This window comes from Mugil cephalus, chromosome 15 (genome assembly GCF_022458985.1).
Source record: "Mugil cephalus isolate CIBA_MC_2020 chromosome 15, CIBA_Mcephalus_1.1, whole genome shotgun sequence".
Taxonomy (NCBI): Eukaryota; Metazoa; Chordata; class Actinopteri; order Mugiliformes; family Mugilidae; genus Mugil; species Mugil cephalus.
The window spans coordinates 14459572-14484172 of NC_061784.1; the positions used below are offsets into that span (position 1 = coordinate 14459572).

General features: G+C 43.6%; 3 protein-coding genes across 4 annotated transcripts; all 3 read left to right on the plus strand.

The window, feature by feature from the left end:
- Window positions 1-229: 229 nt before the first annotated feature.
- On the plus strand, window positions 230-5740 carry LOC125021446 (F-box only protein 40-like). Its single transcript, XM_047607522.1, has 9 exons — window positions 230-384; window positions 1267-1305; window positions 2376-2934; window positions 3111-3613; window positions 3724-3903; window positions 3972-4213; window positions 4485-4616; window positions 5039-5330; window positions 5412-5740. Exons 2-9 carry the CDS (start codon window positions 1303-1305, stop codon window positions 5619-5621), a joined length of 2121 nt encoding a protein of 706 aa, XP_047463478.1. The 5' UTR covers window positions 230-384; window positions 1267-1302; the 3' UTR covers window positions 5622-5740.
- Window positions 5741-6788: 1048 nt separating this feature from the next.
- ccdc92bb (coiled-coil domain containing 92Bb) lies at window positions 6789-10822 on the plus strand. The gene is made up of 4 exons (XM_047607189.1): window positions 6789-7096; window positions 7449-7597; window positions 7710-7757; window positions 8697-10822. Exons 2-4 carry the CDS (start codon window positions 7468-7470, stop codon window positions 9416-9418), a joined length of 900 nt encoding a protein of 299 aa, XP_047463145.1. The 5' UTR covers window positions 6789-7096; window positions 7449-7467; the 3' UTR covers window positions 9419-10822.
- A 1255-nt stretch (window positions 10823-12077) lies between these two features.
- Window positions 12078-24595, plus strand: LOC125020736 (clustered mitochondria protein homolog). Of its 2 annotated transcripts, XM_047606202.1 has the most exons (30): window positions 12078-12474; window positions 12716-12779; window positions 13542-14673; window positions 14880-15037; window positions 15124-15295; window positions 15402-15542; window positions 15626-15756; window positions 15842-15996; window positions 16370-16495; window positions 16590-16737; window positions 16891-16983; window positions 17202-17420; window positions 17601-17776; window positions 17841-18152; window positions 18242-18348; window positions 18628-18729; window positions 18802-18902; window positions 18990-19142; window positions 19455-19517; window positions 19611-19858; window positions 19937-20021; window positions 20310-20463; window positions 21284-21423; window positions 22248-22328; window positions 22423-22548; window positions 23020-23141; window positions 23239-23332; window positions 23432-23566; window positions 23659-23732; window positions 23823-24595. In XM_047606202.1, exons 3-30 carry the CDS (start codon window positions 13584-13586, stop codon window positions 23908-23910), a joined length of 4794 nt encoding a protein of 1597 aa, XP_047462158.1. In that variant the 5' UTR covers window positions 12078-12474; window positions 12716-12779; window positions 13542-13583; the 3' UTR covers window positions 23911-24595. The 2 variants fall into 2 exon arrangements, with proteins under 2 accessions (XP_047462158.1, XP_047462159.1); XM_047606203.1 differs by lacking the exon at window positions 12716-12779.
- The last annotated feature ends 6 nt before the right edge of the window (window positions 24596-24601 follow it).

Sequence of the window (24601 nt, forward strand, 5' to 3'; positions counted from 1 at the left end):
GAAGTCTCTTCTTTGCCCTAATTCACATTGAAAGCAAAATGAAGCTGGTTTAAATATCCAAATACTGTCCTCCGGTGGAGATTTGAGTATTTCAAACAATACACGTGTTTGCAGAAATTACATCAGAGGATAAACTATTAATTCTGTTTTGAAAATTCAGGTTTTCAGTCCCATGAATTCAGCACCAGAAATAAATGATAGAAAGTTCTTATTGAAGTTTGAATCGGCTGCAGCATGTTGTGAAACGGAGGGGGGAGTTTTTTCTCCTTCTCAACCTCCTCCATGCTGCTTGGCTAATTTTAACCTGCATGTTCAACGAGCACAAGGACAGAAAGCAAAGCAAAGAGACAAAACAGAAAGTCTGAAGTCTGTGCTGGAGATTTGGTAAGACATTTTGTCCAGAAGTTTTCAGCCAATTGTGAAAACACTTGTTGTTGTTGTTTTTAACTGAACGCAGAAAAGCGAAACTGCTGTGATAAGTAATACAAGTTTAATATTTCATTTGCTTTTAGTGCTTGTTTGAGACTGCTGAGTTTTTCAATGTGACAATTGAACTGTTTACAAAGAAGCTGCAGAGTCAAGTTACATAGTACATGGAGAGCACAGATAACAAAATCTGCATCAGGTCAAACTGCTTTGCAGAACTTCTGTGTCTTCTGTTGATTTTTGAGTGCTTTGTCTCTTTGATTACTGTTTACAAGAAGGAAGATTACAAGGATTATAAGGAAAAAGAAATGTCTCAACAACTTAAATGATTTTTTTCACATGTTATTGCTCATGTCATGGCTCTGGAGGTCACATTTGCACTGTATGACTTTCACTCCAGACTTGATTTATTGAACTGATCGTCATGAATTATTTTGAGATGACCTGATTTTTTCTTTTAGTGGCTTCATCGAGTCAAATTTCATTTGTTTCATTTGTTCAATATTTTTATGAAGATTCCCAGTCATTCAGAACAAAACGAAGGTGAAATTGTTTCACTGCTCCTCCAAGTCTCTTCCTCAGCTCTAAATGACTGGTGGTATATATTTTTTTACTAGGATCAATATAGGAATAAAACATAATATTCCCACCAGTGATTTAGAGTTGAACATGCCACTTGGATGAGCAGTGAAAAGATTTGTTTTATCTTTATTTTTTCAAATGAAACATCAAATTTATTTTATATCGAAGTATATGCATTGACAATTGCTGCATGTTAGCATGATGCATGTTAGCATGACTTATGTGTTGTTACTGTGATTCATTGTATTTTCCTTGCAGGCATTAAAGTCTCAACAGATACAAACTCCTGTGGTTATGGTGAGTCGTAACTTACTATTTCATATATCGCGTTTCAGGTGTTCAGTAAGTTATTTAGACCCCTTCATGGCCTACGTCACTGTGACGTCACAACGTTAACTGGAGGCAAAACAGACTTGAGGCAAACGCTGTCATTTTCAACCATTAAAATGTCGTCTTGCTATATTTTTGGTGCCAAAACCAAAAAACTGCCAGCTACAGACATCTTTGGTTTGGCTTTGGTTATTAAAAAGAAAGGATTGGAGTGAGACAATTAAAGAGGGCACACTTAATATCAGATAAGATTAATTTCTAATGCATCATCAGTTTCAGCCTGGATAGTTATGGGTTAGAATCGTGACTGAAATCGTGACGTTACGTTAATCATTACTTAGGGGATTCTTGTTACATGTCAATGCTAATGCTAACCGCGAGCTAACGTAATGTTACTTGCATGGTCCAGGGGTGTCCAAGCAGAAGTTACATTTGCTACGTTACCCCGTACTCCGCAGTGATTCCACTTACTTCTTGTAATATCTTTGCTGGAGAGGCTTCACTTCATCTGCTCTGTGTCCTCCTTTGGTCAAATCGTCCATCCAGAAAGTGTAGGGGTCATTGGGTGTAGCTAGTGCCATCAGCCAGAGTCAACTTTTAAAAATAACACTCACGTACGGTGTCGGAAAGTATGTGCTTTAGTATATAATCTGAAATATGCGTTTTCCACATCCATTCGGGCCAAAACAGTCCATTGAAATATGCTAACCGGAATTTATAGACTAGTGTTTGAGATGTTTGGCATCCAATTAAGCCCCGCCCCTCACAACACGTCACATTGTTTACAAACAAACGAAGGGGTCTATATCGTGCACATTTCCATCATTCTCTGCAATGTCAGCTCTGTTTTCTTTGGTGGCTCTCATGACAGTGAAAGTTCACTTTTCAAAGATCCAGATCCAGGCTATACCTGTATGATATTGGATAGAAAAATACTTCATTCATCCCTCGGGAGGAAATATTGAGTGTCCAAACGTTTTTTCTTATTCATCAATTCTTTCATTCTGCTCCTCTGTTTTATTTTCTCATCCAATCAGAGTCATCGTTCTCGAGCCTCCAGGGTGAGGCAGCATGTCCACTGTGACTCCTGCTACAGCCGGCGCTGCAGGACTCGGGTGGAGGTCTCTGTGTGCTGTGTGCTCACCTCCTGCCGCCTGCTCTGTGGAGCTCTCTTCCACCTGTGCAAGGAGGAGGATCACCTGCTGCTCTGCCCCAACGTGAGGGTGCCCTGCCTCAATGCTGGGTACGGCTGCCCCCTCCACCTGCCCCGCTCTGCACAGGCTGCTCACCTCCAGGTGTGTCCAGCCAGCGTGGTGTGCTGCTCCATGGAGTGGCTCCGCTGGCCGACGGACGACACAAACCCACACAACGACAAAGCCCTGCAGGAGAATGTGCTGAGGGAAAGCAAGGAGCAGGGGGAGGCCTTGGATCTGGCCATGGCTCTGGTCGATCAGTCAGACCTTTACGGCCGCCTGAAGATGAAGCCCCTCTATCCGGAAATGATGGAGGAAGAAGAGGAGGAAATTCAAGATGAGAAGGAAGAGGAGACAGCGGTTGGGTTTGTCAATGGTGTCGCAAACAAAGATAACTCTGAAGGTGAACTTGAGTATAACATGAACAAAACAACAACAAAAAGTAAAGGCCCAAAATCATAGAATTAGATAGTTTTGAAATCTAAATGTGACCTCCAGGAACTTTACAGGAACACATATGTGACCAGAACATATTCTAATACTATAACACATTATTTATTTATTTTTTTTTTCCGGTAGGTGTCCAGGAGTATGAGAATAATGTTGCTGAAGAAACTCCACAGGACAGTGACGGACAAGTTCTGAACAAAGAGAACTACAACCTGTGTGAGTTGCTGTTTAGCATGGATAAAGGCGGATGTGCTGCAGCTGAGGAAAAGCTAAACAAGCAGAAAGATTCGGCAAAACCCGTTGAGAAGGCGACAGCCCAGAGTGAGGAAGATCCAGAAGAGGCTAAGAGGCAGAAGATAACATCTGAAGCGCACAAAGACACAACTGGTTCTTCTGAGTCCCAAACATGCCCTCCACAGGACAAAGTCAAGTCCGGGCATGCACCGTGGCAGGAGGGGGTGCTGGAGCGCCTGGGCCAGGAGCTCACCCCACAGGAGTACAACATGTACATGGTGCATCACGGCCGCATGCTGCTCGCTTTTGGTCAAATCGAGGCCTGTACTCCGAGAGAGAGGGATTTTGTCTACGGCAACTTGGAGCCTATTCCCGTGCAGACGTTGCGCTCTTTCAAGGTGATGATTCAACAGCTTTATTTATTTACTGCAAATCAAAAGAACGAAGTGAACTGACACCTTTAACATTACAAAACAGTGATGTTTTCATGTGTTTTGATTCCTGTCAGGTCCCAGTCAGCTATCACTACAGGCAGCGTGTTCATCTGTACGACACAGCTGTTCGGGCTCAGAGTGAACCTCGGTGTGTGGACACATCCGACCTGGGAGCCAACGAAGACGACTGGTTCGCCGATGAGGCAGCAGCCACCCTGCTTGGCTACGCTGAGAGAGAAGTCATGGGTCACAAGGTAGTGAAAAGAACGATGAAGAGGTTAATTTCTAATAAATCAAGCACTGACTGAAGGCGTCTCCACAGATCAGCGAGTCGAAGGCGGCTGACGGGCTCTTCGTAGATCTGGGAACGCAGACGCACTCGTTTCGCTCGGCTCCCTTTAAAAAGACGACGACCCTGGCGGAGGTGATGGTGGACAGGCCCCTGAAGCTTCAGCTCCAGCTGCAGGCGGAGAGCGTGAACAGCAGACATAACAGAGCCAGCTGTGTCTTCACCTTCATCTGTGGTCACACCTTCCACCGCAGGGAGTTCGCCACACATGTCAGGTGTCTGTTAAAACTACAGTGTGACTGAGTCTGTGGTTTGAATGAGAACCAAATGAGCTCCTCACTGCAGTCTGCAAGTCGTATGTCAAAGAACTAACATTATAGTCAGTTTATAGTTGTGGAGCTCCCTAAAAAAATAAAATATAATCTGTCTTAACTTGCAATCTTGTTCATTTTAAGAAGAGTGACTTCTGTTTCCTCGGCTGCAGATTTGCGGGAGTGACATGTCGCTCGTGTTGAATGAATGTATGAACTTCCACCTCTGTTGCAGGAACGTGCACAGTGACATCCAGACGTGTCTGAGCGGATGGTTCGAGCAGAGATGTCCTCTAGCGTATTTAGGGTGCACCTACAGCCAGAGGAGGTTTCAGCCATCCACACAGGAAGCCACCGTCACCTACGAGTGAGCATATATTCATCACCATTCATTACCATTTAAAATGATTTCAGTCAAATGTCAACGCTGCTCTGTGGCAGCTCAGTGTAAAAGCAGCTGTTTATCAGATGGGATAACATGTCAGTGCTTGTTTTTTCTGCCCCCACCTGCGCAAAAAAAATACTATGGCTAAAGACTTGCAATGTCTAAATTAATTCCTTGCGCTCCAGGTATCACCAGTTTGCAAATATTTATTCTTTCCTCTGTTTTATTTTTAACACTAAGCTAACAGCTACACAGTTACTTGTCGTTACAAATCACTGGACGCTAATTAAAGTTCTTGAGCAAACACAATGATACATTCGGGTGTAGACTGCTTTTTAAAACACATTTTGCACCTGTTTGTTTCACTGAATGATGTTGTCACTGTTCGTTTTTCTTCCTTACAGCAAACATCTGAGGAGTTTCAACATTCGTCCGACTCTTGCGGCCTCGCTGGATGACAGCTCACCCAGGAGCTCAGCAGACAGAGAACTGGAGGACTCTCTGAGCTCGCTGCCCTACGAGGTGCTGTGCCACATGGCCAGTTTCCTGGACGGCCTGTCCCTGTCTCAGCTGGCTCTGGTGTCCCAGCTCATGAGGCAGGTGTGCTCGTCTCTGCTGCAGGAGAAAGGGATGGTCAGCCTCCGGTGGGAGAGGAAGACCTACTCACACGGAGGAGCCAAGTGGAGAGCCAAACCTGTAAGATATGAATCATGAAGTCTACCAGTCAATCACAAGATCTTGTGACTGTTTCCTGACTCTGCTCCTGTTTCTCCACAGGTGTGGGAGTTCAGTCGTCTGTTCTCCTCAGTGGATTCGTGGCACATGACAGATGTCCCTCCGATATCAGCTCATCTGAAAGTCTGTCCTTACTACGAATCCTCTGTGCACCGTGAGCGGGTTCCCCTGCCCAGCATGACTGAGAAGCGTGAGTGCTGCCAGGAGCGTCTGAGCCTCGTCAAGCAATTCACAGGAAATTGTCAGAAATAATGAAAACTCCTGTATTCTGCCCACTGAGTTTCCCTCTGTATGGACCAGATTATTATGTCTAACAACCATTTTGTCACAAAGTGCTGCACTGAATAAATATAGTCTACCTGAATGTCATAGTGGCCTGTGTCTGCAGCTTTGATTTAATGTGTGCAACTTATTGTTAAAATAAAAAGATTTATATGTTTTATCATATTCTGAATTGTGGGAATGTGAACTGCCAGGGTTGATCCCATCCCATGTTTATTGAATTCATCTCTTCATCTGCAACTCCACATTCTCTTTCATCTCACTAATGAGGAGAAGAGAGGCAGCCTGATGAAATAATGTTTGAATTAAACCATTGTTAGGAGATTATTTTTAATCAGAACATAGGAATTACTTAAATAAATTAATTAACACAAGATGTGAGCTTGGTCTCTGAAAAACTAAAACTCACAATCTGGCATTTTGATGATTATTGGGGATATAATCAGCAGATCAGTCGGTGATGAAAATAACTTCCAGTAGTCATCAAAATATGAATCCCAGCGCCTTAATTTTAATGACAGACATGAGCTTGTACCTCATACAATATTCAATACATTCTGATACCTCCAACTTTATGCTTCTACTCCTCCACATTTCTGGGGAAATTGTAATAGGAAGCATGATACATTGGTTATTTACCAAATGGATGGGAAATTTTTTGTCACAGTAGCGTGGAATATATACAAGAGTATGTACGAGAAACAATAATAAATGTAACTGAAATATTATACTTTATTTTACAGTTATAGTTGCTAGCTACCTAGCAAATTAGGATTTTACTTCCAAAACATATAAGCAATTTAAAAACTGTTAGGGGATTAACTGTTTAGGGATTAAAACTGCTGAACACTATTACAAACAATTGAGACTGACATTAATTCAACCATCAACAAAATTAAAAGTTGGTAGCAGAAAAATCTAAAACTTAAGTAAAGCATATATTTCTATCTCAGAAAAGATGAATGAAAATGCATCTTTTATTGCATAATTTGGACTGTCGCTAATTACCATAATTTAGTTTGCATTGAATAAATTAAATTCTCTTTCATGCTGGCAACAGCTGTTACAATCTTATCCAAGAAGCTCCTCCTCCTCCTCCTCCTGCTGCTGCTGCTGCTGCTCCTGACTGCTGCTTGGTGGCACTAATAACACCTCATACCAGGCTGCTTTGTTGTCAATACGGCACCGCAGTGCACGTACAACCAGAAGGTTATGAGGAGGTTATTCCTGCTCTGCAGCAGGATTCATTCACACTTAAAAAGGCACAAACAGCGAAGCAGTCGGGCTGAGAGCACGAAAGGGAACCGGTCGTTTTGCAGCCTGAAGCTTTTGCACGGCTCTTTTGTTTTATCCAATTGTGCTGCATCGAGGACAGACACACGGAACCACGGCGATACGAGGATCCATGAGAGCCGCTTTGGATAGGATACCGCTTCAGTATCACGGTAGGCCACGGGTCAGTGGTGGTGGTGGTGATGATGATGATGGATGCACAGTTACAGGTAGACTCTTGAGCACCACCGACCAACCGTGCAGAGATCAGGAAGCTCATAGAGAATGAATGACAGGACGCTGCTCTCAGGTCCTTATTAGGAAATGACCCAATAAACCAATATGTTGCAGAGAAGCACCTTAATGTAGTGTTACTAATGTGATTTTGCGAGACAGAACATAATATTTGTTATATGTTTTGATGACAATAGCTACTTAATTAGTTTGCATGGAGCTGATGTTGTTCAATATCAAGGGACACTGGATGTAAAGAGCTGCAGATATCTTAAGTGTGCATTTGTTCAGGTTGTGTAGGGGTTCAGCCATGGATGCTGGGAGGTTAGAGCAGCAGGTGGCCAGTGTGGAGAGGGGCATCGCCTTCCTAAAGCAGGAGCACCTGGCCATGCTGGCCGGTCTGCAGCTGGAGATCACACACCTGAAGAGGCGCTGTCACGGTCAGTCGGCTGCTGACCTGCAGCTTTGGATATTCTTTGAGTCTTTATTCCACGTTGCCTTATCTCCTACTTTCTCTCTTCCTGCTGTTTCCTCTTCTCCTCCTTTCTGCAGAAATAAGCTGCGAGCTAGACTCCAGGTTTCCCGACAGAAACACAGCAGGTAAGAAATTAGAAGTACTTGCTGATAAGGGGGAAAATGATATGTGGAGGAAATGTAATATTATAGTTGGAGAGAGGAAAGCGCAAACAGGGCAGAGGATGAATTTGCTAAAAAAAAGTACAATGCTATAAAAAGAAACTAATATAAAAGGAGATAAAACTTTAGATACATTTAAACTACTATAGTGTTTATGGTCATAGTAGCTTAGTTGTTACAAAAAGACAAGCTGTTATACAGTACTCAATCATGTCTTCAGAGCAGACATTAAAATAATCCAAATGTATTTTCATGCATGTACAGATTTTAAAGCTGATGTCAGATGTTCTTATTTCATTTTCAGTAATGTGTACTGTGAGTTGAGGTATAACAACTGGGTGTAGTTGGGTGTAGGGTGAGAAGGGAATTTGCAATAGATAGATAGTAAGGGTGGGGAAAAAATCGATATGGCGATATATATCACAATATTTTTTCTTACAATACAATATTAGTTTTGAATGTCTTAATATTGATTTTAGAAAGAAAAAGTCATGTTTTGATCTGATCGTGAACGACTTCCGCACCTCCACCACCACATTTTATGTACGATAAATTGGAAATGGATCATTTGGATTCATTTTTTTTACTCAATTTGTCCAATGAATTATCACTGTCATCTGATGTACATATGTGCAACTTGTATTTTAAGCTGCATTTAAAATTTCTTAGTGAGCTATGTAGAATATTGTAATATATCGCAATGTCGAATCGTGACTCACGTATCGTCATAAAATACCGTATCACGATACGATATGTATCGTGATACGTATCGTTTAGTGAAGTCCTTGCCAATATCCACCCTTAACAGGTTAAGTAGTCCCATTTAGGCCTACTACAGGCCTAGAAGGAGTTTTGAGCTGTATGTGAACATATAACATCAATGTGTTCATGTGTGATTCTCAGAGGAGGAAGCAGAGCTAGCGGTGCGTTGCGAGGCTGCAGAGCGCCTCCTAGAGGACCAGCAATGCATGATGGTTGCCGCACGTGGGGAGCTGCGGGCCGGCCGGGCCCGCGCATCGTCGCTTGGAAGAAGCCTCAGGGACGAAGAGCGGCGTTTCCTGGAGGAGCTGAAACGTCGCAGCCACAAGATCACGCTGCTTAGCCGTGAGCTGCAGCGACAGAACGTCACCACGACGACCCTCTGCCACAAGCTCCACAGCGCTCGATTAAAACTCTTCCAGCAGCGGCAGAGCACGGACCCTGCCGCAGAGGGGGAGGAGGAAGCCAGAGGAAAGGAAGAGGAGGAAGAAGAAGAAGAAGAAGAAGAAGATGAGGACGATGAAGATGAAGATGGTGAAGGGGAAGGTTCAGACTGGCTCCTGTCTCCACCTCCTCCAGCTCCACCCAGCCAATCAGAGGCCAGACACAAGAGGCGTGTCAGCGCCAGGGAGGAAAAAGTCAGAGCTTGTGTCCCGCAGGAGAGAGTGACCTCGCCTCAAAGACCACACCCGATGCCAGACCCCGCCCTCTTCTTGATGCCGCTTAGGTACCGCCTCCTTCGCTTGAACCGACCAATCAGAACGCAGGATGGAGAGGGGCTGGAGGACGAGTGGGAGGACATAGAGGACAGCAGGGTGCACAGGAGGGTGGACATGGGAGCAGGGGAGGGAGAAACTGCCCTGTGATGAGTTCGTCTTCCAGCAGACCTCGTTGATGAGATGAGAGAGATGTAACCTTGTGATTGTGGTTGTAGATTTCAGGAAGTGAGTTAGATATTTAGAGTTAGCTGCACAAGAGCGTGTGATCCAGTCTACACATAAACGTATTAACTGAGTTCGTCACATTGGTGGGACAGCAAGAGACGAGGGGGGGGGTGTTCAAACGAGACTGACCAGCGGTTCATGTGGATGCCTTTTGATTTTAACACTGCTGTTCACAGCTTTTGCCTAAAACTAGTAGCCTTGCCTCTGGGTCTATAAACACTGACACCGTACGGCTCAAAGAGGCTGTCTACTTTTTCACTGCACTTATTCCAGGTTCAGAGAGAGTCACTCGTGAGGCTTAGGGACATTTTGTATGATTTGCACTTTATTAAATTCATGCAATGTGCCTAGTAACGGCAAAACTGCATTTCTGTTGTCAAGTTGTGTGCTTTCTTTCTTTGACTTTAGGGGTTAGCAACAACATGAGTGATGGACGTGACAGTGTGACGAGAAGGCGACAAACGCACCACGATACCAGGATCCTCAAACTTTGCTATTTATACGCATTCATTTCCAACAGTGACATGTCAAATGTCTACTGTTTGCACGTGGTTGTCATGATTTTGAACTTAAATTCTAATTATTTGTCAAGCACTAGCAGCGCTCCAGCTGTTCATCTATTAGTCCAATTAGCCGAATAACTGGTTCTACGGGACCTGCTGCTTTTTTCTCATTTCTTTTACTTGAATGGTTCAATATGTGTTGAAGCTTTAACAAACCTTTTCACTATGTTCTGGAAATGAATGATCAAACGTTCAAATCAAGAATTATGCAAATTCATGTGCAGTATTCGTCGCCCACTCTCAAGAGGATATTAATGCAACAGTATTTTCATTATGCCATCATGTACACCAGCATCCTGTCCTGTGTGCACACACAGTGAGTTACGTACATGAATAAAATCACTGCTTACAGCTGCAGTGTGATATGTTGCATGCAGACTAGACATCATAGTTAGACAACAACAACAAAAACAACAAGTGAGCTATGAGTGGTGTGTCCTGGGTTCAAGTGTAACTAACAGGACAATGAAGCCCATGTGCCACCCAAAGATACCTGTACTGTAGCTACCTGCAAGGCCAGTGGGAGTACAGAGGGACGTAGCAAATACTATTTATAAATTATAATATATTCCAACATGGTGGCATTTAAAGTTACTGATAAGCATATCAGTCATTACAAGATGGAGCAGAGCTGCAAATGTTTATGTAGTTGTGTCCTATTCATGTGTGATGTTTGAGTGAAAAGTTATTTTGTTTGTTCGTTTTCTGGGACTGTAAAGAAAATGACCCCCTGTGGGATGAATAAAGTAAAAAGTAAAAAGTAGTGATGTTCGATACCACCGATACCCTTTCCCATCTGATACTGAAGAAAATTCAGGCTGGTATCGGCAATACCGATCCCATACCGATACTTTGTGCAAATACATCTAATGTGTCTGGTAAATCTTAAAAAAGTGGGACATTTCAAATCATAGCTTCATAAAGAATAAAGACATCAGGGTCATTTATTTATTTATTTTAAACTTGGTAGTACATATGAGTATATATGAGGTAGTGGCCTCATTTACTATATAGCCGAGCTAATACAACAACTTTCAAAACAATCATTTAAAATATGTGAAACACTAAAAACAAAGAATAAAATAATTTATTGTTTAATTACTGAGAACGTCTGTATGAACTACAGAAATGAAAACGTACATCTTAATTCTGATGCTGTCCACCTCACCATGCCTCGTATTTTGTGTTGTGGTTTAACCTGAGGTGATTCACAAGGTATGTTTAGTTACTTTCTACTGAATTCCTGATATACAATACCACCAATGATAGAAGTGTCAAAAGTAGTGATATTTTAATTTGAGAGTCGATTTTAGAGCATAAAGATCTGGTATCTGAGATATCGATATTTCATTATAATAATATCTTATTAATCGATCTGCACATCACTAGTAGAAAACAGACACAGAGCCTTCACACTCCCATTCATGTGTCTGTCGTCTCTTGTTTTAGTTACTATAAAAAGTATTGTTTTATGGTTTCTATTTCAGAGTCAGACTTTCACATTTAGTTGCATTAAAAATGAAAGGGGAGTCTGAAACGCGAAAAATCCTCATCTTTATGTAGATTAATTTCTCTATGAACCTTGGAGGAGTCTTTATGGAGACGAAGGGGCACACATGAAGCTCAGGAACCATGAAGCTGAAAGAGAATTTGAATCAAACTCCAGGGACAGACTGGTCTTGTGAGTTTTGTGAAGGAATCTGAACATTTCTAATGTTTGCTGGTTCTTGTCCCTGAATGTCGACTTCTCCATTAAATCATCTTTGTTGTTGTTGTTCCTGTTGTTGTTTAGACGTGTCGGAACACTCGCAGCTGGTCTCCTAGCAAACCTGTCCCGTTCTAGAACGTTCCCACAGTTGTCCCGGCGACTGTGCTCAGAATGCTGATGTCTCGCTGCAGCGCTGCCATGGCAACCACGGAGCTGCTTTCCAGCCTGTGCCAAAAAGTGTGCAGGGAGAAACGTTTTCCAGCACTTCGGCGTTAAAGGGTTTGTGCTGTGTGGCGCGATGTGTAGTTATCACAGGTGGGACCTCCTCCTCCTCCTCCTCCTCCTTCTGCTGCTGTTTACACACCAACTGCTCACGGTCAAGGTTGACAGAGATATGTGTGGACCGGTCTGAATACAGGAAGTTACATCACGAGCAGCAGAGAGGTTGCCCTCTCCTGGATTTGGATGGGTACTATGGGTGTGCATGTGTGCGAGGAGAAGGGCCTAGAGGCTCAGCCACAGATCCTCCCCACCCATGAAGGACGCACACACACATGCAGTGACACACAGTTTGTGTAATGTGGTTTCGCAGCGAGGACAAGGGGAGCCTCCTGATCCAGAGTAAAGCCGGGGTACCTCAGCAGGATGAAAAGAGTCTGGAGAAGATGACAGAGACTGACAGACTCCCCCTGATTCTACTCTGGCTGGTAAGGCTCATAGATTTTTACATATATATGCATGTATATATACAGCATATGTATGAAAAATGGTTTTATTCTTGCATTTATGCATCTGTTTCTACTGCATGGGTTTGTATGAGGTGTGGTACATCTATAAAATTAAAATGTTGTCCATTTAGGATATTTTGCTGTTTTGCCTTGGATATTTTTGTGTACCTCTAACTAAATGCAATATGCATCTCAGCGTACACACTCATCTGTCTTACAGGAAACCCAATTATTCAACACCATTCTCATCTGATGAGATTTAGACCTTTCCAAGCCTTTCCAGTGTAAGGTGACACCCCTGCAAGAACACTTCATAATAATCCTGTCGTCAGCTGTTGTCTAAGGCTCTAAGCTGCTTGCGCTCACACATGACGGACGAAACAGACACACACGTATAGTGTCAAAGCCTCACTCGGTGCGCGATTGCCGGCCTTAATTCAAATAAATTAAGATTTTAAAGAGTTTGTCTTAAGTCCAGGCAGGAAGAGTTTCGTACGATGAAGGTTCCATTAAAGTTTACAAGAAGTTTAATTTTTGCTCTGGTATGTGTGTGCTCACATGCCAGATCATTAGGTACAAAGCATGCTTTCTAATATAAGAGTCCTGCACTGAATCTGAGCTTCATGAAGTTGATGGTATTCAATCAACCCTGGTAAAAATAAATGAGAGAGCTGTTGAATCGACTGTGCTTTCGTTTTAGGGGCTGTAGGTTTTAGTACTACTGAACTGTTCTGTGTGGCATATTTCTCGGCTAGGCTAGTAGCAGAAACACAATCCAGTTTAAGCAGTCAGCAAAACTCCAGATATGTCAGATTTGACATCCAGTTCACCTTGACCTAAAATATTTGTCAGGGTTTAAGCATTTCACACACTGTTCATGTGAAACAAGGAATAATTTGGACTCACTTCCACCTTTATCTCTAAATAGTGGTTGTAATTTGGTTTGTTTACAACCCTCTAACTGCTTTATTGCTCAATGCTGCAAATATTGAGCATTGAAAGTGTGAAGAAAGTTGTTTACACTGTCATTTTTCCCCCTTCTCCAGGGACCTGCACAGTTTTAGCACAGTTTCGACCATCAAGGTACCATGGGAAATGTATTTCAGTGCTGTCAGACATTGTCCAAGTACTTTAAGTTTAAGGACACGCCAGCCCTGGGTGGGGCGGAAAGGTCCCCCCTGCTATCAAGCGACGAGAGCGAATGCGAGTCCCCGAGCCTGCCGGAGTACTTGGAGGAGGACCTGTCGACCGTCTCCTCCGGCCTGACGAACCCAGCCCTAGAACCAGAGCACTTCCTGTTTCCTGACATCATCCTGAGCAGCAACCCGGGAGGAGACGTGACTCTGGTGGAGCCCATGGTGTGTCTGCTGGTGTCCGAGGAGGATGAGGAGAGAGGAGGTGACGGCGTGGGGGTGGACGAGCTGGCAGGAGGTGAAGGACAGGCGAGGAACAGCAGGGGATACTCTGAGGTCGAGACGCAGACCGAAGCTGAGACACAGATTGGGATGGGGGTTCAGACTCAGACGGAGACACAGGCAGAGGTTCAGACGCAAACAGAAATACCTGAATGTAGTAATGACATAAATGAAGTAAATGCAGTAGCAACCACCGGCGTCACAGAACTGATAGATGTGGATGATCGGGAAAAGAAACAAGTGGTTTTAGAGCCACATTCAGAGACTGACACAAAACAAAAGAAGAAAAAGAAAAGTAAAGACTCTGGATCCTGGTCTGAAATGAAAGCGTTTGCAGAGTTAAAGCCACCACTGAAGGTGGAAAAACCACATGAGTTTGAAGTAACTTTATTAAATCAAACATTACAAACTGCACAAGACACAAAGATAAAGGAGGAGACTGAGTATCAACAGCACTCACTGTTGACGCAGGAGCGTGAAAAGGATGAAAAACAGCACACGGAAGGAGCACGCACCTCTGTGACGCTGGCTGAACAGAAGGCAAATAACGTGGATGGAAACACTGCTGCTGTGGAGACGCACAAACGTCAGGGTAATGGAGAAGCGGAAGATCAGACTGTAAATGAAATGGAAGAAACAAACTCTGAGTACGGCTCTGACCTGCAGCGTGTTTTTAAGTTGGAGGAGGAAGAAGGGGCTGAGATAAAGCAGATGACCATGTTTTTGGTCGACCGACTGTTTCTAGCAGCGCCACAGGTCAAAGGTGACTGGATTTTATTTGACTGTTGCATTTTTGAATGAATTTCCTCTATAGAGTATATGTACTGTATATTTTATGCTTATGTGCCGTCCTATCCAGAAATTCAATATTTTGCAGGATGAGAGTTGTAGCAACAGATAATCATCACTCATTAATCATTCATCAATCATTATGTTTTCACACCTTGTCTTTGTCTCTTCTATCCACAGCACCTCCAAGTCAGACAGAAGAGTTTGCTAGTGCTGATCCTTCACAGTCTGAATGTGACAAAGGGAAGCAACTTAGCATCCGGGACATAGTTGATCTCCAGGAGACGGCATTTACCGTCAGAATTCAGCCTCCCGGCGCAGAGAGTTTTGAGCTTCAGGTTCTGTTGTCAGTGTTTTCTCAAAGATACTTCACCGTGTCTTCGTGGCATCGTGGTCTAACTCTTAGCCTGTCTTCCCCTCTCAGGTGTCAGGCCAGATGTTGGTGGTGGAGCTGCAGCAGGTGCTCATGGACCACGAGGTCACCTGCCACCGCACATGCTTCTCCCTCCAGCTGGGAGGCACGGCGCTCGACAGCCTCGCAGAGCTGCGCTCCATCCAGGGCATCCAGGACGGAGCGCTGATCAAGGTGGTGGAGGGTCAGTCTAGTTTTACTTAGTCATGAGCTGTAATCCAAACGCTACTGATTGCATGTGTCTATTTTCATGAACTGTTGTCCAACTAGACAGTTACCTCTTGTTGCAGATTCGTACTCGGTGCGTGATGCCCGTCTTCATCTCAGACATGTGCGTGACCTCCTGAGGAGCCTTGACCCTGCAGACGCCTACAATGGAGTCAACGGCAGCTCGCTGTCTTACCTCAGCTTTTACACCAAGGAAGACAAAGGTCAGGTGTGTCTAAACTGTGTCTAAACATTTCTGTAAGGAATTATTCGTTCGACCCTTTCAACTCCACATGTTTCCCCTCAGATGGTGAAAATGCGGGGAAGAAGCGAGCCTCTGAAAAGGAGTCTGTTGACCCCAGTCCTCCAGAGTACGTCCTCCCTGGATGTAAGGAACGACCGCTTACTCCACTGCAGCCTGTCAGAGGTGGCTGGAAGGTGAGAGATCAGTATTTCTCATTTACGGGACGTCTGTTAAATATAAAATGCATTCTGTTATAGTGACACATCACTGTTCTTACAGCCTCTGCAGTGCCTGCGGGTGTTGACCATGAGCAGCTGGAACCCTCCTCCAGGAAACAGGAAGATGCACGGGGACTTGATGTACCTCAATGTCGTGACTATGGAAGACAAAGAACTCAACATCACGTCCTCTACGCGAGGTTTCTACCTCAACCAGTGAGTCTTAAGCTGCTCAACCATTTGTAGATTTGATAAATAATGAAAACCGCTATTAATCCTTGAAAGAATATCTTGTATAGAAACACAGACCTTTTACAGACACACAGATTTCCTGTTTTCAATCTTGACCAGTACAAAAATGTGGAATGTGGTGCAGACAGTTGTGTAGAAGGCCATAGGAGGAATTATAATCTCTCTGGTGCTACCTGCTGCTCTTCTAGCACCGCAATCATGTATCAGTAAAGTACTCAGTGAAGCACCATGTATTTATCTATGTACAATCATAGAATTGCTAGCTCGACACTCCCTTGTTTTTTCCTAAAAAGAAACTCACCTGGATTCAGTTTGTGCTGTTCTCTGACTGTTCCAGGTCGACTGCCTTCAACTTCAACCCTAAACCTGCAGCTCCCAAAATCCTTTGCCACTCTCTGGTCGAGCTGCTGAACCAAGTCAGCCCTTTATTCAGGAAAAACTTCAATGCCCTGCAGAAGAAGAGGTGAACAAACTGTCTGTACTTGAATTAGTTGTGTTGTTTGCACCGGGCTTGACAGCAACGTGATGTTTTTTTTCTGCCTCTTTCTGTGAACAAGAGTTCAGCAGCATCCTTACGAACGGATCGCAGCACCGCTCCAGGTCTTCACTTGGGTCGCCCCTCATGGAGACCACACCCTCGACTGCGTCCGAGCGGAGGAGAATCACACCAGTCGTATGGGCCAGGACGAGCACACCGCTGGGCAGGTTGCAGAAACAGAGGAAACTGTATTAATTTGGAAACGCAGAGAAATATAAGGACATGTGCACATGCACGCAAAGTCAGAGGTTTCATTTTTACTTCTGAAATACTGATCATGTTGATGAAGCTGGGGTTTATCTTGTGTGCTATGACCTCAGAGTCGGGACTGGAACGAGGAGCTGCAGGGATGCAGGGAACTCCCCAGGAACTCAGTTCAGGAGCGACTGCACAGAGAGAGGAGCATATTCAAGGTGAGATCACAAGTGTAAAAATGTCTTATTTCCAGTTCTGTCTCTGATTAATAGTTAGTGAAGGAGACTTATGATCATCACTTTAAAGGATTTAATGTGCCCTCTCGCACTTTTTCTGCATTCAGCATTTTAATGCTGCTCTGGCATGTTAGATGTTATTTGTCTTTATTTAAGAAAGGAAGAAAACCTTGTTAACCAGTTTGAATCCCTCCATCCAGACCAACAGTGACTTTGTTGCTGCTGCAACGCGAGGAGCTGTGGCCGTCGTTGACGGTAACATCATGCCGTTAAACCCAGGGGAGTCGCCTCACATGCAGATGTTCATGTGGAATAACCTCTTCTTCAGCCTGGGGTTCGACTTGTCTGAGCACTACCGACCACTAGGAGGCAACACCGCTGCTCACGCTGCTGCCAGGTGTGACCTGAGAGGAGCACAGGTAGAAGATTACTGTTTCATTTGACCTGCTTCACAGTTACAGTCATTTTACTGAGTATGGTTTGACCATTCAAAAAGACATTAATCTTATTAATTTGATGGGCTCCAGCACATATGATCCGTAGAAAGGCTTCCATGCCCTTGTGATCAAATCAGAACTACTCTCATTGCTCTGCTGCAGGCGTATGCATCTGTTGATATAGATGGGCTTCACACTCTTGGAGCTGCTGTGGTGGATTATCGTGGAGTCCGTGTTATTGCTCAATCCATCGTTCCTGGGATACTGGAGAAAAATCACGAGCAGTGTGTCGTCTATGGCTCCAATGACAATGGAAAAACTGTTTATACACATCCGAGGTAAGTCTTTGGGTATTTTAGTTTTAACGTGCCGTGAAGGTGTTGCTTACGTAATGCTCCTCAGGTTTCTGGAGCTTCTGGATAAAACCAGCAAACCGCTGAGGATCCAACGCCACCAGGTCCTCGACCACAACAACAGCCCGGCCGAGCTTTGCTCTGGCATCGAGACCATAGGCATCCTGGGTAATGATGGAAGACCTTACATCCTGGACCTTCTGAGGACCTTCCCCGCAGATCTAAACTTCCAGTTCTCAGAGACAAAGGAGTCAAAGGAAGAGGTGCCGAAGGAGTGTCAGAGCTTTGGGTACCCACAGCTACACCCTCATAGCCTTGCCAGCCTCAGACCAGAGCTCATAGAGGCCTTCGTCCAGCACAGGTGAGGAGGAAGAGGAGGAGACACCATGCAGGAAAACCTGAGCTTTGGAAAGTATGCGTCATGCTCTTACCTTGTGTTTTCTATTTCAGGTATGAACTTTTTGTAAAGATGGTGTCTCAGAAGCTGAGCCACCTGGAGGAGCAGAGTGAGGAGATCACCTGTGAGCTGAGCACTGGAGACAGAGAGAATGACATGGGTGAGAGATCAGGAAAAAAAAAACAACTAACAACCAAGGATGATTAGCAATAAGACATGTTAATAGATTTGTATGCTTGGAAACACTTTGCTTGAGAAACAACAGAAAAGATGTAAACATCAATTGAGTAAATCTTCTGAAGCTTCTGACATCCTCTTTGCTAGCAGCTGGAATTTGCTCTTATCAGAAACGTTCAAACATTTAGCTTTTCTGAACACTTTAAAAACATTTAAACCAACCAGTAACATTAGTTTCACCTCAACTGTTTTACTTTTGTAGAACTTCAGAGGAGAAATGTGATCCTGAAAGCTTGTGAGGCCGTCGGATCAGTGAGCGACTCTTCCTTTGACATCCGCTTCAATCCTAATGTTTGCTCTCCAGGTACTGAACTCACATGCATACGGTCATGTACAGTACATATGATAAGTTTAACTGTGTGTGTCTTTGCTGCAGGTGCTCGTTTCTCCCCGGAGTGCGTTGATGAGGTTCAGAGGCAGAGACGGCTGTTGTGGGATGCTGCTGCTTTTCTTCTGTCCAATCAGATCCCAGCAGTGGTGAGTCCTGTGTGGAGTGGAGAAACATTGTCCAGGTCTATTATGCGCATGAGGTTTAAGACAATGTGGGCGTTGTTTGTGCTGTAGTTGAGGGACTGTCTCGACCACACAGCGGTGCCGATGGATGGGGTGACCCTGAAAACGGTGCTGCACCAGCGTGGCGTCAACGTACGATACCTGGGCTCCGTACTGAGCGAGATGGACAAGGTGGAGGAGAGAGACAGACTGAGCCACGTAAAGGTATTTAATACAGCAGTGGTCATAAATACACTGGATTGGGTTCTTTTTGGCAAAGAAAATGAAAATGCAAACACAGAAATATCCTTAAATATGTCCAAAATGCAAAGTTTAAATGAATTCTATTAAAGTTTTAATTATCTTCTTTAATATGCAGGCGGGTTTGCTATCAAACATTAAGATGACACAATATTTTTTCATATTTCCCACAAAGAGAATGAAGATGCTTTGTAATAAAACACAACCCACAGCATATAGGAAACAAAGCATGTGCTAAAGTCCTGATCAAAGAAATAATCACATGTTTCTTCACAGAGAATTGCCGTCAGTGAAGTCATCATCAGAAGTTCCAAACACATCTTCAAGACCTATCTGCAGGTGCTCAAATAAAGTCTTACATTAGCGAAACAACACTTTCCAATCCAGCATTCATTTTTACTAATATTAAGATATTAAGATGTTTTCCCCCAGGGCGTAGAACCAGCAGCTTTCTCCGCCGCTGTCAGCCACTTCCTAAACTGCCTCCTGAGCTCATCCTCCTGCCTCCCCGACTCCTGCTCGGACGAGCTGCTCTCCCGTCGCCGGAGCCGGCGCCGCCGGAGCCACGGGAGTCGAGTCGCCTCGTTGACAGACAGTGTTTGGGCCAGACTGACTTCCAGTGAGCTGTGGGGGAGGATCAGGGCCGAGGCTCGAGATTATTACCACTACACGCTTGACAGGTGTGTGTGTGTCTCTGTGCTTGTGTGTGTCTCAAAGTGTGCAATGGGATTTTACATTGTGATCGTCTCTGCGTTCAGTGAAAGTATAGATGAGGTGATAGAAAAGCACGGACTTCAGAGGATCTCCCTACTGAGAGAGATTGCCATCAAGACGGGCATCCAGGTCAGACCATGCTTCTTTACATAATGTCATATCTGGAGGTGTAATAGATTAAAGATACTCACCCTTTATGCTGTATTTGAAGGTGTTACAGACAGAACATTTGTTAGCTAAAATAACATGAACAATAAAGTGATATAGATTCTCTTCTGATGTGTCTAAATCTGCCGCAAAACCTTTTTTTTTTTCTGAATGTAGATCCTAGCCTCCCACGTTAAAGGTCATTGACCGGTGACTTGTAGCTCGTGCAAAGTTATTCAGTGCTGCTTTTCTTCCGTTCTCTGTATTTAGGTGCAGCTGAGGGAGTATGCATTCGAGTCTCGACACAGGCCCGTGTTCAGCGAGGAAGACGTCGTCAACATGTTCCCTGTGGTCAACCATCTCAAGTCTACATCGATGGACGCCACACGGCTTGTGCAACAAGCGCAGGTTGCAGTACAGCAGGGTGAGAGATGGAAACAGCAACACATAAAATACACCTTGTGTTTTCAGCCTGTTTACATGGATAAATAAATGACTATATTTTCTACATATTCTGCCTGATACACACTTGGTTAAAATATCACAGACCTGCACATTATCAGCATGAGCCGTAGTAGCTGCAGTACAGTGTCACTAGCCAACGGCATAAATGTTTAGGAAGGAAAGATTTTTTAAAACAATGACTTCCTCAGACATGAATTAGGAAGCTGAAAACACAATACAATGAAAATATGACCGGGGGAAGGAATCGGGTTAATTTTTGTTTCTACTTCCTGCTTCATTTTCAACAATGGCGACTGAAAATTTTGCTGAACACGAGTTATATACAAATGTTTGTTTCTCCAAATGTCCTCAGTTAACTTTACAGATTCTTTATTGATCCAAAACATGGAGAAACAGTTAGAATTACTAAAGTGGGAACTCGTTATACCAAGTGGACCAATCACAGCTCTTGCGCTCTGCATCACCATGACGTCTTGTTATATTTCTGGGGAGGTGCACATCACAGCTACGGTGCTAGTCCCTGCATAGGTGTTTGCGTTAACACAACATGACAACACAGAAGACACCACTAAATAAAGTTAATTTGTGTCACTTTTTTGTGTACATACACAAACTGCTAGGCCCACCACCCCTGGCATTTAACACCATGTGTTACATACTAAATGACACCTTTTGCTAGGTGTTACAGACCCGATCTGGATTCAGTGCACTTCATCCGAGGAGCCCATACATTTCTGTACGTTTCATGCTCATCATTAATGTTTTATGTTTGCTTCTAGGGCTTCTCAGAGATGGATATGAACTCATTGGCCAGGCCCTGACCCTGTTCAACAGCGTGTGTGGCGTCCTCCACGAGGACGTGTCCATGTGCTTGCGTCTCCTGGGACGCCTCAGCTACATCTTGGGGGAAAATGCAGATGTAAAGTATCTAATTGGTTACTTTAATTACTTTTAACCTGGGTCAAGGCCTTTTTAACTTCGCCCACATCTCAGGTTTTATTGAGACATATCAAATTACCTCTGAACTGCCTGACATCATAGGTCTTCAACAGGGGGTCCGCGACCCCTAAGCGGTTTATGGAGATACTTCAGGGAGGCCGTATTTTGATTGATATATATGTATATTAATTTTCCCCGCATATTTAAATTTCTTTAAACATGAACCCAACACATTTTAGTAAAGGGATAAATGGAGGCAGAAGACGTTATCTATCAGTCAGCACCTCCCTCATTCAGCGGCTTCAACGGTGCAGCGCCACACTCGTCGAAACCTGTCAATCTAAGCCTCCTGTACACAGTAAGCCCCGCCCCTATCACTACTGAGCCAATCACGAGGCCGCATATTACACGCTGGCTCTGTCACATTCCCCGCAATTGGCCAAGATTCCTATTCAGTCCCCAGGTGAAATCCCAGAGCATGCTGCAATATTAGCAGAAGAGAAGGTAACAGTGCAGCTCTTAACATTAGGTATGTTTATGTCAGGTATGTTTACGGCAGTTGCACGGCCACCCTACTGTTGCACATGTTTGAAAGATAATGAATATTTGTGCCTGTGTATTATTTTAATAGCTTATTGAATGAAAAATGATAATAATAAAGTCTATTTATAAATAGCACTAGGCCGAGTTTAATATAGAACACATATAGGGGTCCCTACTTAATCTCTCCATCAGTTCTTGACCTTCATTATAAGTAGACAAAAATGAGAAAGTAATATCACTTATTTTAATTTTGTCTCATAGGCCCTCAGCCACCAGGAAAAGGCAGTTATGAGCTCTGAGAGAGTTCAGGGTATCGACCATCCACAGACCATACAGGACTATGTGAGTACCTTAACTTTTTTTTCTTCTTTATTTATCTTACTGTCGTATTTCACTTGTGGCTTCATGCGTAAGCATTATTCAATCTCTCATTCAGACTTTTCTGGCCTTGTACTGCTTCGCTGGAGGACGGCAACTGATGTCCCTACAGCTGTTGTACCGTGCTCGGTACCTCACCCTCCTTGTCAGTGGAGACGACCATCCGCAAATCGCACTTCTCGACGTAAGTGAGCTCCAATCCGTAACATATTTTATTACTTTGTTCCCTTCTTCTCTTTCTTTGTAAAATAAAAATCTGTATTAAATGTGATTTAGATATACTATAGTCAATACTTTGTTATGTGGAATCCAGCGTCTCCAATCCTAATGAAATCAGTACAACAAATCAGTAGAAATGGAACAAATTTTTTAAGGCAAAGCATGCTCCTTTTCTCTCTCCAGGTACTTCAAACACTTGCTTTCATCCTTGGCCGTGATAAAAGAAATAAAACACAATGAATACAAAAACAAATTCTCTAAAGGAAATAAGAAAACTCTCTCATAGTACAGTTGGGGGAACTTTTCAGAACAAATGTACAATAAAATGTTTAGGTAGAAAAGAAACTGAAAATATACACTGAACACCACCATAAAAAAACGTGAACGTATGCTTTTAGTCATCTGTTAATCTCCCTGTTTCCCTCCACCATGTCAGAGTATGCTGGGCCTGGTTCTTCATGGTCTGATGGAGTACGAGCTTTCTCTGAAGTACCTACAAAATGCCTTAACTTTAACCTCAAAATACCACGGAGCCACATCCGTGAAGTGTGCACACAGGTGCGTATAGAGTTTGCATTCATGTTTCTGTTTCCTCAGTCAGATTCAGGTGAAAACATCTGCAGTTACTGACAACCGGTGTCTGCTTTCTGTGCAGCCATCATCTGCTCGCCACCGTGTACGAGAGTAAAGGAGAATATCGAGCAGCTCTACAGCACGAGAGAGAGGCTTATTCAATATATAAGAGCCAGGTGTGTTTTAAAATGCAGGAATACCATGTTTGCTGATGATGTGAATTTCTGATACACTCAGAATTTTAACTGACAGACCTCATTGTTGCACGTGTGAAGGTTGGTGAGAACCATAACAACACGAAGGAAAGCTCTGAGTACCTGAGGAGCCTCACGCAGCAGGCCGTGATCCTTCAGAAAGCCATCAACCTCATCTACAGCAACACCCCTAGTGCCTCTACACCACCTCCAAAGGTTTGCACAGTTTTGTTTGTATGCGAACAAGTATGCGCAAACACGGACAAAAAACAAACACGTGTACTCCTGGTTGTTGTGTTTCTGTGCAGTTTTCCACGCCAAGCCTTTCCACAATCCTTCAGCAGCTCAACCTGACATGTGGAATCATTCTCATCCCTCTCAGGTGAACACTGCTGTTGCTGTAATGCTTATTTCACCTGCATGATGATTTCACTGCTTCTATTTTTTTATGTATTATTTTTTTCATTTCCAGTGCAAAGGAAATTGCAGACCTGAAGACTGAGTTGAAAAGGAAGGAAAAGGTAAACGCGGACGAGCTGGAAAATCAATTACTGAAGTAAAAAGTCTTGGGAACTGAAGACGTCAGATGATACTGAAGAATGGACTAAAGTGACACTTTTCTGGATATTCTGAGAAAATGGCCTTGAATTATGAGCAACAAGGGCAAATGATGACCAACTGGTTGTTTAGGTTATCCAGGTGCAGCTCATCTGTGCCATGATACTGCTTTGGTTTAAAGGACATGGGATCCATGAATGCAAGTTATATCTTTGAGAGCAAACTTGTACAGCTCCCCCCTTTGTTGTCAGAAAATTTCTCAAAAATGAGCAGAGTTTGGGAGGTGTTTCAGACTATAAATGTAGCAAAAACCTGTTAAAAGTGCATTTTCCCTGCATTTTTAAACGTCAACGTGCAATGCTCTCTGTGTCCACTGGGTTTCACACTTGGGCCACCAACATTTCTGAGAGCAAAACTGATGAGTTGTCTATGTCTGGATTTTTTGAATGAGTAGCTACTAACAGTGTATTTTATTTAGCTGCATTAAAACAACATCAACATGTGTACATTCTGAGTTTTCATTTTTGAAGAGCAAGTCAACTTAGTGGTACTTTGGTGGCTTTGTAGGCTATACGATGGAATGTTAGACTTTGATTATTAAGTGACAATTTGTGTGTAACTTTTTCATATGTGGCTTTCAGCTGTGGATTTGAAACTGTACTCGTACAATAAAAGAATTACACGTTCTGTTAT